Here is a 16,094-nt window from a genome sequence, read left to right as displayed (position 1 = left end):
AATAATTGAAATACTTAAACGTAAGCAAGCGAATGAAACTGAAAATAATTTCACAGTTTAAAATTAATGATATTGTACAGAATGATGAGGTGAACAGTTGATACCCTCGTTAAAATATAGAAAAAACAATTGTTGCTAACTCCGAAAGGAAGAGAAATTTTTTTACACACTTTAAACACACTATCTTTCACACAGAACACGATTATTAAGCATTATGATCGTAAATATAACCCAACATGCAATACTTAATATTGGTGAAAACGACAATTTTTAGAGATTTTGTAAAATTTTGAGCTATAATCGTAAAAATAATTAAGTAGGACATTCTTTATAAACACCATAACTATCATCTGCCAAAATTGATGATTTTCCTTCCGAGAAATAAATTAATAGTTTCTAGTTACGAATGTCTGTTCAAGCAAATGTTTACAAACACCTTAAGAACTATGATATAATGGATTAAAACCGTCTTCAAAAACAATATTACGACATCATATTGAGCATATTGTATTAATAACAAAAACAAATGTATTTCAATGTCATTCATAAAATGATTCCACGAATTTCAATAAGGTTTACGTACTGAAAAAACATCATAATAAGATGATTGAATTTCTTCGAAGTGATTTATATTTAATAGCATTTTTATTTAATTGATTTGAATATTTACATTAGTTTTTTTACACCTTTCTTTTGAGTCTTGCCAAAAAAAAGACAATAATTTTACTATTATAATTTATTAGTACGTTTACCTTATTTCAATTTTAACTGAAATCGTTATATTGCATTTAACTCATAAATTACACATCACATTCATTCTATGAGGGTCCTAATGGTGTTCTTCATTTTTATATTCTTTTTTTTCAAAAGCCATGGTATCTCTATTTCGTAAATCTGTTTGCCCTCTTTCTCTATTTTTTTTTTGTATTTCAACATCCCATTATTTATTGATAATTATTTCTATTTGCTTGTGTTGTCTATTTCTATTTTTTGTGGATCTTTGCACATTTTGCCAAATATTCTGAGAACCCCTTACAGATCTTCTCCCAAATCTTCGTGTGATTCCTAAATGCTAAGTATATCCTGTACTATATTTTTTTGCAACAAGCCGATGTACGTACCTAAGGAAGCAATATAGTGGGCTGCTACTGGTTTCATTTTGGCTTATACTTCGTTTTTGTTCTTTGTCCAGTATCAAGTTTATCCAGAAATAAATTGATAAACATTATGCAAAATCTTTTAGTTTTATACAATATTTCAGAAGGAATTCCCTCCCAATTGTTTCTCATCATAATAAATGGTAATCCCTCGGATTTACTTTTACAACGCGTTGCCATCAAATTATGTATGAAAATTGTCAGCGGCGAAATAATTACTAAATATGTTTTCAAACAACAACGTCCAATGCTGAAGGCACCGTGTGTTCTTAAAAATTTCAAGTTGTCTAAAATGGAAAAAAAAGTCTATTTTTAGAAAGATGTACATTTGTGTTTGATAGAATGCGGAAGTGATGGTGTCATTTTCTCTCGGTCGTTACGGGGTAGTGAATATTAATCTTGATGAATGGATTTAAACTTTTCTTCATCGTATGTAGTAAAGATACCGTTGAAAGAAAAATATAAGATATATGTGTTGGTTTATCGTATATTATTGAAAAATTCGTGTGAAATATTAAAAATCTTTACAAATAGTCATGAATGAGTTCACGAACTTTTCGAAAGTGAACACTTTCTAGGTTATCAAATCCCGAATACACCTGTATACCTAGAATTAAACACATAAGACTAAGCCTTTTAATCTTACAATTTGAAAATGAATCAGTATTTGACAGAATGCGTGGCACAAAATAAAACATGTAGCCCATAGCAGAACATACTGTCTCGGCATACTTCAAAATTGCATGTAGAGAAATCAAAACTTGCTTGATTAACTTAAAAGCACGAACGATGGCAGTACCCCGTCTTTTATTGAGAAGCAAAAATGGTTTCATGGATAACCAATATAAAAAACCCGTTGGCTGTAGTATGTGCATAAATATGCAGTCACGTCTGCTTGGAACGTGATGGTCTCATATATGGTGAGCACCAAGCTTTCTGTACATATATTAATTGAGGTGCCCGTTAGTGGTCTGTAGCCCGGCAAAATTGCTGCCCGCATCCAACAGGTTTTTTTCAAAAGAAAGTTAAAATTTTCATTTTTCCATACCGTTCGACTCGCTTTGCAGAACATACGTACTGTTTATGCTGTGTAATTATTGTCTTACTGACATGCCTGATATATTTTCCTCTGGATGTTTAGACAAACAACAATAAAACACTAATGTTGTTTGCATACATCAACAATTTTATCGATTTTAATACAACAACCATCAAATTATATACTAGGATATAGTAACTTTATCTACTGGAACCCACACAACTTAGTTGTGAGAAACTATTCACATTGCCGCCTTCAACAACATTCTGTTCGGTGAACAATGAAAGACAACGACATAAAAAAAATGTGAAACAATTTGAAAGAAAATCAAAACAAACTACCTGATTTGTTTGTGATCGCTCAACTCTTATCTTATTTTAGACATTGGAGTACAATGTAACAGACAACTATAAAGATCAACTGGAAAAGACTTCGAGCAACCAATCGCTAATTAGAACATAAAAAAATACATGCAGATTTAATTGTATTCACTGTTACACCAAGCTAGTTCAAAGCCAATTATAACTAATAAATCAATATTTTTCTCAGTCAAGTTGGCCTTGTAAATCATAATTGGATCTGCAAAGTAAAAACAAAAGAAGACCAATACCAATCAGACCAAAATCACCAAAAACACTTATTTCAGGTAATCTTATTTCACGTCTTTCAAATATATTTCAACCAGTGCACTGTCAGTTTGTTTTCAAATTGTGGCTTTGAATGTCCCTTTGGTATGGTTTGTCTGTCTTTGTTCATTGATGTTTATGCATTTTTGGGAAACAATAAAAAGCATGCACCAAAACGTTGTGGTTGTGATTTTCATTTTTTTTACGACCAATGAGATAACCCACAATCGTTAGCGATTAAAAAAAATAGTAAAAAAATGCATTTTAAAAGAGAGGCCATACACGGTAGTTATAGTGTCCGGATACGATCGTTGTTTTTCAAGTGATTTGGTCCTTTTTTTCAAGTGTAGTTCGTGCTTTTTCCAGTGATAAAACATGCGATACGTTTTCAATTAACGGATATTTCGTAATTATAACTGTTTTTAACAAGTTACTACTCATCTTATATTGAATACCATATATGTTTTGATCAATAAAGTAGCTCAATTTCCTTGTATTTAAAAAATAAATCAGTGTTTGTTATTGTCCGTTTTTTTTCGAGAACAACTTTGAAATCGTCTGGGGTTTAAGACCTATGGTCCGTTGTTTTTTTTACAGAAATTTTAAGGCATTCTAGACGTGAAAAAAATGACTTTTTTCTAGGTTATAACTGTAATTAAGTGAAGGACAATATTATATATTCACAATAAGTCATCAAAAACATATCAAAATGATTTTTTTTCTCAATTTAATGCAAATATTCTGTTTTGAGAGCGTTATACAACTACTTACCAGTGTTTATTTAGAAATAACTTAAATATTTTTTTAACAAAAAACGGTGTCAAGAACACTATGCAGGGAACTCATATTTATCTTAACTTCATTTCATGCTACTTTTGATTTTACAGAAATATTTCGTGCGGTGAACTCCGGAGATTAATAAAAGAAACCGAATAATAAAAAAAATTAAAAAAACACACACACTTAATCGACCCCATTTTAATTGCCATTGAAAACACAATTTGAATAAATTTCAGATAAAATCAACAATAGTTCATTTGCCTAAATATTATCCTTTCGCAAATATAGACAAGTACAAAATGTGTATATTATATGCTATCACCAGCTAAATTGTCCAGTGCTTCGAACGACCCCAGGAACAACATTGTAATGTCTTGATTAATATTCATATTTTCCACTTTTAAGACACTTTTCTTTTATTAGAAGAAGGTTATCATGGTGTTTAGTTTCTGTATGACCAATTATCATATTTGCATAATCAGACTCCTCCTCACAGTTGTAGCATTAAGTCATTTTCTGGTTTCCATTTTTTAAACAATGAAATAAATAATACAAGATGCAAGATCTAGACAAATAGATAATGAAATCGCTAAGATGTATACTCTTTTAAGAACAAACATACATCTCATCTTATACAATATATGAATGTACGTCTTAATTCGAATTGTCCATGCTTATATTCCGGACCATATGAGTATTAGAACAATACTCGTATGGTTACGACCATATGCGTATACTTGTATGGTCACGACCATATGCTTATATTCATATGGTCAAACTGTACGCGTATGGTCGGACCATATGATAGATATAGGAATATGTGGTATGAGTGCCAATGAGACAACTCTCCATCAAAATAACAATTTATAAAAGTGAACCATTATAGGTCAAGGTACGGCCTTCAACACGGGACTTTGGCTCACACCGAACAAAAAGCTATAAGGGGCCCCCAAAATATCTAGTTCAAAACCATTTAAACGGGAAAACTAACGGTTTAGGGTGGGGTGGGGTAGACAAAAAGTAAAATTTTAAACGGAAGATATATTTATGTTACTTGGCGAAAAAAGTAATAAAGTGGCGAACAAAATAATTGCCCAAGGGGAAACCCAATTTGGGACTGTATAAGTATACATTAGAAACGATATAATAATGAAATAAACTGATCTATAACAATGACGATTACATGAAATGTATTAATTTTATAGTTCAAAGGCTATGAAAAACTGAATTTAGTCTCAAAATGTGGTTTTCAATGCAATTACAATAGTTTTTGTAAAGTGTCTGTATATCTAAGGATATATAGATTCCATGTATGCATTTCCGTCGACATTTGCATTCGTATGTTGAAGAAAATGGTTTCATTCGGTATTTTGGAGTAAAAGCATTTTAAGGCTAAATTTAACTTTTTTAACGAAAAGCAATGTCAGAATGATACTATCTTTGTATCCCAAATACAAGCATATCATGTATAACCTTGTATATCAAATACAAGCTTCTATATCACGTCTTGTTAGAAAAGAAGTCTGTTTGTATACATTTTTGATCATATTCACTCGAAAAAAAGTGGTCACACTCGAAAAAGCCCGATCAAATCACTCGAAAAACCACGATCCTAGCCGAACACTATACCTACCGTGCTATAGATACCAAGGAGTGATAAAGTAAGTAAGTAAGTAAGTAAGTAAGTTAGTAAATAGTGTATTAAAGTGTCATATATTGGTTGACATAAAAATATGCAACATTGTCAAAAAAAATACAAATCAGACAACTAATACCCAGCCATAAAAACGACTTTACGACACTATAAAACTGATTAAATTCTATAAAAGTTTCAAATGTATCACTTAAAAACATACAAGTGTCTCAAAATTGATAATCAAAAATTGCTAATCATTATATTTAAATTTCAAATATTTATATATTTGTAAAATTGTATAATTCTTACTTTTTCTGAAAAGTTAAAGGAATAAAAATCTCAGGTTAATAAAAAAAACTAACTGTAAAATAATTTTCTACGCCAGAAAAATAAATTTATTAATTGATTTGCATTCTTATTATTGTAAATCATGACATTCCACTATTTGAACGATTTTGTTACCTATATTTGAACCGGAAAATCTTGAATAAATTATAATCAATTATGAAAGATTATATCGAATGTCGTCGTAAAGCGTGCATTTGAAAATGTTTTTCACTTTCTAACCTATACTTCACACAAAACATACAAAGTCTGTCTTCTACGGGTTTAGGCAGCCTTGTCAGTTTTTGTGCGCTGGCGATAGAGCTCTAGCAATAAAGAGCCAAAACACGTATTTCGTTTTCAGAAGTGTTTAGATATATATATACGGCTTTGAATTCAAACATTGATTATAAAATTAAATATGCATAATATGTTTCCTTTTTTACATTTCGACGGTCATCAAAAAGTCTTTCATACCATTCCGTGTTACATTCGTATATTTTGTTACTTATCATATGGATAACTGATTTAAGTGAAACAATCAAGTCAAATGTCGAATCCTTTGTATTAATATGTTCAACAATCTTAGGCATCTCAAATGTCCAACAATTTCTAAGGTTGTTTATACGGGATAGTGGATATTTGATGAATATATATTTAAACTTGTATCCAATGTATGTAGTTAAGAAAAAAAAGATCAGTGTGTTTCGATTTACTAGTTTCAACTTTATATTTAATTCACAAAACATTTTCTCTTTTAATAATGATGCATGTGAAAAACCGGTTTCGTCTGTTGCTATCATCAAACAAAGTCATCGGGAATGAAAGTGGTCAGCGGCTAAAAAATTGAAAAATGATTAAAACCAACTTGATCTAAATATAGACATCTGCATACAAAAGAATGTTCAGGTCGTCTTAATTGGAAAAAAGACATTTTAAATTGTCTCCAATGTATGAGGTGAAGAAAAAGGTAAATATGTGTCGGTTTATATTTTCTGTTTCTATGTTAATAATGATGGATGTGAAAAACTAAAAAATTTTACAAATGTTTATGAAAGTTAATTTTTCGAAAGCAAACAGGCATGTCAGTTAACTGCTAGTAGTCTGTTGTTATTTATGTATTATTGTCATTTTGTTTATTTTCTTTGGTTACATCTTCTGACATCAGACTCGGACTTCTCTTGAACTGATTTTTAATGTGCGTATTGTTATGCTTTTACTTTTCTACACTGGTTAGAGGTATAGGGGGAGGGTTGAGATCTCACAAACATGTTTAACCCCGCCGCATTTTTGCGCCTGTCCCAAGTCAGGAGCCTCTGGCCTTTGTTAGTCTTGTATTATTTAAATTTTAGTTTCTTGTGTACAATTTGGAAATTAGTATGGCGTTCATTATCACTGAACTAGTATATATTTGTTTAGGGGCCAGCTGAAGGACGCCTCCGGGTGCGGGAATTTCTCGCGACATTGAAGACCTGTTGGTGACCTTCTGCTATTTTGGTCGGGTTGTTGTCTCTTTGACACATTCCCCATTTCCATTCTCAATTTTACTTTATAGGTTATTAACTCCCGAAAACACATACGTACATACAGAGTACAAAAAAAGAGCATAGTAAACAATGGCCTAACATATTAAAGAGTATAGTAAAACAACTGATCCAATTCACTCTCTCGTACATGTAATTCTGATTTCAAAACTGAACAAACGATATGTAGGAATTTTGTTTTGAATAATTTGAGAAAAAAACAATTGAGAGCAACGTTGATCTGAGCCATTGAGTATACATGTGGTTTTGTTATATCTAACTTATGATTAAATCATACATATATATGTTTGAGAGGATAATTTCCTTTTTCATCGAGCATTTGGTAGTGTTGCTCGTATTTTGTACCTACTGATGGTCAAATTTTTTTCCAAAATCCTTTCCCCACTTTTCCTACTCCAGAAAATGACAATAGATGCCTCCTAATCAACCTTTAATATTGATCATTATCAATTCACAAAAAGGTGTTTTCAATGACCATAGCTGTACTTATTATATAAAAACATTATATTTCGCTCAGAGATGACGAAAAGTTAGCGGCAATGTTCTTTGAAACAGCGTCAAGTTTTTGACAAATTCAGTGACAACTAAATTTTTTGATAATAACTACTTATTAATGATATTCTTCTTAGAATATGATTGGTCAAGATATGGTGCTATATTTTTATTTATTTGGGATAAAATTCACATATATTCATGCAATTATACTATATTATCGCGCTAGGTCGATAAAAATCAAACAATAAACTATTATCCCTCACACCAAACAATGAATAGATCATCTTAAATACACAAAAGCGCGAGTAGTGTAGTGAAGTTGAAAAAAATCAATAAGTGTATATTATTAGATTATGGGCGTCATCAGTGACAAATATATGTTTGCAACGGGTTTTCAAGCTTTGTAATACAATTAATATGTTATTGCAAAAATATTTGTGATTTTATCACTTGTAGAGCATATATTCTACTCGCAGACTGGTGCTGAATTTAAAATTACTTGAGATATTATTCACCAATATTCATACAATTATCCTACGTTATTTGATTGTTCCGAGATAAGTCGAAATGTTAAAAAACTTTAACCTACTACCACCCTTAACAAATAATGAATAAAACATTTAAAAATAGCAATGATTTGTTTTGACGAACAGATAAAACATTTAAGAATTACACTTGTTTCGTTGTCAATTTTATGTTATTCCAATTCAATTACATGTATATTTTATTATATCTGTTAATTCTTTGAAAAGCGCAGTTTGGAAATCCCATTTGCAACGTTGAATCACAAGGTTAAAATGCATAACATGTATAATGTTTGTATAATTGACTTTCACATACTTTACTTAGCTTTAGATTACAATGTAATGGAATCTGTGAAATGACTGCAGAACTCACATAACTATTTACAGAATTGTATAGAGTGTTTACCTTCACGATGACCTCCAATGATTAAGTCATTTTTTTGCACTGACGCCAATCAATCAATCGCTTTGTCATCTTTTGATTGACTTGAAATCTATGTTAATAGAAAGATGTTTAATTATTATTATTCCCCATATTTAAACAAAAAAATAATTCTGGTTTCATTAATATACTTCTAGGATGTAGAGAGAAGAAACGAAACTTGTTGCATTTAAGTGTTGAAAATTGAAACTGTAATCAAACTCGGGGTGCGGATGAGGATTAATCCGTGTATTTATGACTTTTGAAAGATTTCAACAGAGAGAGTCGCAAATTTCGTCTATATGAAAAGAATAAATAAAACCGCTGAAATTACTGTTTAGATTTCCATCAGAAATTAAATCGAAACTTACGTATCTGTCGAAGCTCCAAAAAAAAAAATGGATCAACAAATCCATCATCATTTCTGAGTTCAGACACAATGCTAGGGTGTCTTCCTCGAATGCCAACATTTTATATGTTACCTATTCCTTGGATGCCAACAAAAATATTTCAATGGGTGTTTATATAATAACAATAGGTGTTTTTATAAGTATTTAACTGTAAAAAATAATTCGTGAACTTGATGAAATTGCTCCATTTTATCAGTTTTTAATAAGAAAAAAATAGCAAAATTCAAGGGTTAAAATTATTATGAATTTAAAGAAAGAAAGAAAATGAAACATTTTTACAAAAATGTATTTATTGAAAAAAAATTAGGGGAATAAAAATGTTTATTAACATGATAAGACATATTTAGATGGAATATATGAATATTTTAATTGAACAATTAACTAAAATTAAAACAAAAATCATCAAAAATAATTGAGTAAATTTGATAACTTTCAAGATGGCACTCTACATAGTTTACAAAGTTTGGAGAAAATCCACAAAAAAGGGTTACAAGAATTCAGTCTAAAGAGGCCTGATTTTTTTATTAGATGAACGTGGCTTTGAAATAGCTGTCAGTAACTGCAAGTTTTCTCAGAGGCTGTACTTAGTGTCTTTTTGTTGGGATATACAAGTACCAGGCCACGTCCATTCTGTGTAATATTTCTATTTGCATCCATCTGATGAGACAAGATGTTTTCAACTGAATTTTATAGTTAGTTCGACTATTCATTGTTAAAAACTATAGTTGTTAATATCTGTGTTATTTGGTCTCTTGGGGAGAGTCGTCTCAATGTCAATCATACAACATCTTCGTATTTGTAAGAACACTGATGAGTTGCAAATGCAGTTGATAAACCCCCTACCAATATCATTTCATGAACACTTGCAAAAAAGGGTGTAGTATTACTACCCAGAAAAATACCATGAACAAACTGAACATAATAAAACATAGTTAAAAAGTTAAACGTTCAAAGAGGCTGCTGTATAATTTGTGTTTAATGATTATGCACATGTTGACTTTGTGATGCAACACCTTTCAAAGTTTCATTCGAAGAGAATCAATATTCGTTCAAGCACAATAGCAGCCAAAAAATATTTTTTACAACTGGACTAATTCAAGATGAATTAGATTTTACCTATCTGTTTAATTAGTATGATTGTTTTGATAAGCATGCACTTTTGTTGTGATAACTTCTTGCACCTATTCCTCGAATGCCAACATTATTTTATAGGTACATTGTCGGTAGATCAAAGGATGTTGGCATTCAAGGAATAAACCAATGCTAGGTATGTGTTGATGTAGACAGGAAAAGACAATTAAGCTGTTATAAAATTGGTCAAAAGTGTTTTTGGTGAGTAGGTCTAGGGGTCAACAAAATGTATCAACATTTTTTTAACGTCCTATTTATCTACTATTTAGCGCTGATTATGACCTTGCTTTTGCTTTCTCTCTATTCAAATCGTACCGGATGGTACCTGTTTAAAGAATCATTTGACGAGGTCAACACACTTTACCTATTCAACTATTTATTAGACACTTTGTTAGAACAAAATTTTAGCATTGAACAGCACTGTTCTTCGAAAGAAACTATTGTACAGAGAAATGTATGTAATAACATTAACGGTACCAATTTTCATGTCTCTTAAGTGATGCTCGTGGCCAAAATATGCAAAACCCAAAGCTTATATAAAAGTTTAAGAGCTATAATTCAAAAGTTTCAAAAAGTATAGCCAAATCCGTGAAAGGAATCAGTGCTTTGTATGAGGGAGATACATTCCTTAATTTATAATAATTTTTAACAATTTGTAAAGAAGGCGGATCAAATGTACGGTGACTATTTGTACGAGGATTCTGTTAGACGCGTTTTGCTATCAATCATTTTGTTTCTTTGTTTCGGGAATACAAACAAGTATATCCTATATTACAGAGTGATTATGACAGACCCGAATATACTTTTTCACTTATCATGATGAACAATACGAATAGATCCCACTTCCTGACCAAGAACATCCTACCCTTCCAAAGCACCTTAGTCACTCCAGGATTTTGACATCCGTGTTGTGGTTGCTTCTTTGTCTTTAAAGTGATGCTGTATTTTTCTGTTTTTAATTACACAGAAATAAGAAGATGTGGCATGACAGTTTAACGTATTCTACTGTTTGAAATTAATTAATGAGAAAATAACAGAAATTCAAATTGAATATATGGGCAATACCTGATAACTGATATATAAATCAATTCAACTTTCTTCGGGAACAAATAGCATGTACGAAATGTACAATACAGTTATCAAAGGTACCAAGATTATCATTTAGTACGCCAGACGTGCGTTTCGTCTACCTAAGACACATCAGCGACGCTCATATCATATTTGTCTTGATTTGTATTTTATATTAGAATTTCAGTGGAAGTTTTAGACACTTTGTCAACGTGAAGCAATTGTTTTTGCATCGTAAATTGATACATCAAAATAGAACATCTGTTGTAACGTTGACATCAAATGAAATTAGAGCTAAATACTATAAGTTCTTGTCACGATTCTTTATTTTGCATTCTTCATGCGCCATTCCTCTAACCAAGCTGAATATGTTTGTTCTTACGTTTTGTGTATTTGTCCTGTATTGTGATTTCATGATTGCAGCAACCCATGCTGGTATGTTTATTATTAATTTTCATGTACATTTATTGGTATTTTGTGTGTCTGATCATTCGCCCTTTGAAATGTTTAGAATGAATAGTCAGTTCTTGTTCATGCGTTATTTATAAGTTTTGGTATTTGATTTTGCCATGTGATTATGGACTTTCCGATAAGATCTTTCTCTGAGTTCAGTATTTCTGTGATTTTAATTTTTAAACGTTGCATAAAAATGTTGAGTCAGTTTTGTTTTTTGTTCTTCTTTTGTTACATATTACATGTATGTTGTTGATGGCATTTAACCACCACAAATATTGCTGTTAAAACATGCTTGATTAAATAAAAATCCACTCTTAATTAACGGAGAGAATACATTTTATTGTTAAACTATTATACCTTAATGTATTAACCTTTCATTTTTTATGATTGTATGTTGTGTGTAGTATTGGTTCTCGATGTGGAAGAGCTCGTTTTAGTTAAGTTATATGATTCTGATTTTTTCGAATAATATTTAAATTCAGCAAGGCAGTGAACAAATATTCGTGCCGAGACAGCGCTTCCCTTTTTTCACCATTTAAACAGCGGGAGACATTTTTTCTATTCTAAATAACTTCACTCTTGATCGTGTCTCGCTCCAGGCTACTAAGATAGTAAAAGACAACAGCATATATAAACAAGTGGATGTTTCACAAAGAAGAAGTTAACAAAGTTAGAAATAAAAGATTAATAAATAACAATACATTAGAATAAAATACTGATTGACGCTTGACCAACCTCAATCGAACTAAAAGCAATCATGAATATTTAAAAAATATATATATCGGAATTGATATGTTGTTTAATGTTACTAAATTCATATTAATTAATTCATTCCCTTCATTATATTTTTTTAATCAGCAAAATGCAGGTATCCCTTTAAGAAGATAGGGGACGGTTGTTACTTCATAAACAGGGAGACAACAACGGCAGATAGGGCATTTGTAAGTTGCTTATGTGATTTTAACAGTTATTGTAAGGAGGGTTTCACTCTTTAATACACTATTCGCACATATTAATTCGTGTTAGATTTAGACAAAAAAAGCAATTTTGAATGAGTTTGCATAATTTTAGTCTTAATCTCTTAAAGCAAATGTAATGTTTGAATATTTTTTTTTAATAGCTTAATATTAGTGTTTTTTTTTTTGCTTAACATTTGTTTATTTCACTTTAAGTCTTTCTAAGAATCTAAAGTGAACAAAACATGTTGAATACGTCCATTTTAATATAATGCTTTCAAACCACATCATGGACATATATATTTATACAACTCGTCTAAACATCAATCCAACAATGTTAGATCTGCAAATTTTTTTTTTTCCCTCGCTGGGATTCGAACCCATGCTACTGAGATATCGTGACACCAAATAGCCTGTACTGTAACCGATGCGCTAGAACACACGACCACCTTATTTAATCCATTAAACTGACGAAAAAGATAATACATAAAAAGGTCTCAATGATTTTCTTATACGTTTACGTGTTATTGCATTTAAGGCGCACATTTATTTATGATAAATGCCCTGGTTTGATTCGTTTAAAAGTAAATACCAGAAATAAGTCTTTATTATTTTAAAATCACATATGGTATTTAATATATAGTGCACTATAATTATGACTGTGACTTTCGCTTACCTTTAAGTAACTATGATTAATCGACTCATATATTCAAATATTCAACAATCTTTTTTAAAGGCTTTGTGTTTAAGGCGTGGTGCATACCTCGCCAATTTGGAGACGCTAGAAGAAGCCATGTTGATTAAATATGAACTTCAACAAATGCATAAAGGTATACGAAACATTAGAGTTTTTATGGTGTTTGTTTTTGGGGGTGCCAGTAAAAGGCACCAAAGCACTTTTAATGCGGCTAAACATAACATTTAAAGTATATTATCTGGTAACAGATAGAACCATTCAATTGCACTTTATTTGCATAAACGAGTTAGTCATTGTATACATTCAGCACAATATCATATAAAATTTATGTAAACCAATTACATGTTCTATACTCAAAGTCAATTCACGTGCAAAATACATAATTAGCCCTTTGTTATGATTTTTTTCTCAGGATTCTTCCAATTTCCAAATTTAAAAATAATTTTAATTTTGATACTTATTTGTTGTTCTTTCTGTTTCTTTGTCACGTATTTCAATTAGTATGTTTACTCATTTTCATTTCTCAACCATTTGTCTGTCCAAAGGGGCTTGGAATATCTTCTATTAAGTACATAATGTGCGTCTTCTTTTCTTTAAATTTGCAACACCCAACCATTGTTTTCGAACTTGCTCATAAAATGTTTTTAGGAAGTTCGCTGCTCAGTTTCAAAATAAATAGCTTTCCACAACACTATTATATATTGATAGGGGATTTATTGAGGAATCGAAAAAGGAAACAAATATAGGAGTCAATGCGCTTATTTACGAGATATAAGCCGTTGAAATTATAGCGTGAAAATGCTCTTTCTTTATTTTTCATAGCTTTATCATTGACCAGGTAAAGTTCTCAAAAACTATTAGTCAATTAATAAGATTTTATACGACTTTTATAAATCAAACTTGTAAAAGATTTTTAAATAGAAAAATGAGGGTCCATGGGCAAAAATATGTAAAGGCATTCAAATGGATATAACCAGAGGATTTCGAAAATCTGACAAAAATTCAAAAACATGACAATCAAACATCCTAAAGATGGGGAAAAGAGTAAGTCAAATCATAAAACAACAGTAAACAAACATGTGAACTCATCGCATTGTGGTACAGAACTATTCGTTTCATTCGATATTTTAGCTATCTTAAAATAACTGCATTATAGATATCGGCTCTGATTGGCTGCGTATCAAGCGACTAAGATAATATTAGATACAACGAGATATATGAATGATAAATGTTCCGTTCACATTTGAAATACAAATCCGGGAAGATATGGAATAAAGTTACAGTGTTGGTTATCCGAACCCCATCAAAATGTTGAACGTAATCTATGATCCTGTGATGTACCTTTTAAGAAAATTAAAACTTGATTGGCATTCGATTGACTGGGGATTATGCATCTGCCAAGCACATCATTTTTTTTTCATAAGATCGCAAATATATACAATAGTATGTATTCTCCGAGTCACTGGCATATTTTTTAAAAATTCTGTTACTTTTCAAATTATTTTTTTGTCAACTTATCGAGACTACAGAACAGTCTATAGAACACATTGGGATTGTAAATACTTTTCTTCGATCAATGTCTATCGTTACCTCAAGACCCAAGGTAATACTAAATTTGCTATATAAAAAATTTACCGACCCCCTGTGAGAAGATTTAAAATGATGTGATTGAATGCTTCATACGGAAACCATGAGTACAATATAGTTGTGTTCATGCTTCAACAGATTATTTATTTGATTAAGAAATATTTCACAGCGTATTAAAAATAAACAACCCACTTTATAAACGAATTTTAAAGTTTATGAATATTTGATTTTGCTTTAAAGGGATAAGCTTCGTTGTCGGAGGTCGGAACATAAACAGATACGTCCCTGGTGGAGACTGGAGATGGATACAAAATGGAAAAATGAAAAAAATGACGTACAAAGCTTTTGCCTCTGGTGAACCTAACGGCAGTCATTCTAGTGAACAAGACTGCATGCTGTTGTATGCAGGAGTAGGACATGACATTTACGACAATGCTTGTAATCATTACCTCAATGGGTACATTTGTGAGATATGAAAGTAATAAACTTACTCTTACTTATGTCTTTTTTTATTTGTTGTTCTTTTAACTTAGTTCGGACAATTATACTAGTCCCAGGTAGGTTTCATCTTTTAACTGTTACGTTGTTGTATTAATGTTTTGGTTTACGATTCAAGAATTTTGTATTTTGCTAGGCAACAGGCAAAACAAAAATAACGCATTCGTTTTTTTCTACCAGTAAAAAATAATATTATAAACAAAATCATCTCCTTTAAATTAACCAAACTAATATTTTTCAAAATCAACCTTGTGGTGTCCATTTTTCGTGATGGTAAACAAAACAAAAACGTACGGAGATAAGAAAAACATTTTTTGCTATCATTGTTTATTTGCTTTGGGTTACACATATACGATGATGATGTCAAATAGTTATCAATTAAGAGTAAATTTGTACGTTATATTTTTCTCATCTTAAAAAAAATACACTGTGGATATATAGAAATTTAAATAAATCAAAAAAGATAATTACACATGGACAATTAAAATACACACATTCAGGCATTTTAAAAAAACAACAAATTTTTAGCATGTTTTTTATGCGCACTCAATTAAATAACATACTTAAGGTGCACTCGATACGTACATGCTTGTTCGAATAAGTATAAGCGTATTTAATAATTCATAGTGATTGATTGATGGTTGGGTACACAACGTTAGCGTTGTTTGAGTATTGCAGTGTCTTATTTAGAAAATAAAAGATATTTTTTTCATCAAAACAAATACGACGAAAGGTGAGCAATGGA

At 30.8% G+C, this 16,094-nt stretch overlaps 1 protein-coding gene across 1 annotated transcript; it reads left to right on the top strand.

Annotated features, from left to right (window-relative positions):
* The first annotated feature begins 11,504 nt into the window (after window positions 1–11,504).
* Window positions 11,505–15,347, top strand: LOC134694930 (C-type lectin domain family 4 member M-like). The gene is made up of 4 exons (XM_063556037.1): window positions 11,505–11,590; window positions 12,470–12,552; window positions 13,304–13,397; window positions 15,092–15,347. Exons 1-4 carry the CDS (start codon window positions 11,524–11,526, stop codon window positions 15,325–15,327), a joined length of 480 nt encoding a protein of 159 aa, XP_063412107.1. The 5' UTR covers window positions 11,505–11,523; the 3' UTR covers window positions 15,328–15,347.
* Window positions 15,348–16,094: the final 747 nt, after the last annotated feature.

The sequence above is a fragment of the Mytilus trossulus genome, chromosome 13 (assembly GCF_036588685.1).
Source record: "Mytilus trossulus isolate FHL-02 chromosome 13, PNRI_Mtr1.1.1.hap1, whole genome shotgun sequence".
In the NCBI taxonomy this organism is placed as follows: Eukaryota; Metazoa; Mollusca; class Bivalvia; order Mytilida; family Mytilidae; genus Mytilus; species Mytilus trossulus.
The sequence above is the reverse complement of the archived record's forward strand: the minus strand, read 5'-3'. Positions and strand labels throughout refer to the sequence as shown.

Excerpts from the sequence above, each read along its gene's own strand:
- LOC134694930 (XM_063556037.1), top strand. The coding sequence starts at position 11,524 with ATGTTTGTTCTTACGTTTTGTGTATTTGTCCTGTATTGTGATTTCATG. Across the intron at positions 11,591-12,469 it reads GATTGCAGCAACCCATGCTG|CAAAATGCAGGTATCCCTTT; the intron begins GTATGTTTATTA and ends TTTTTTAATCAG. Across the intron at positions 12,553-13,303 it reads CAACGGCAGATAGGGCATTT|GCTTTGTGTTTAAGGCGTGG; the intron begins GTAAGTTGCTTA and ends TCTTTTTTAAAG.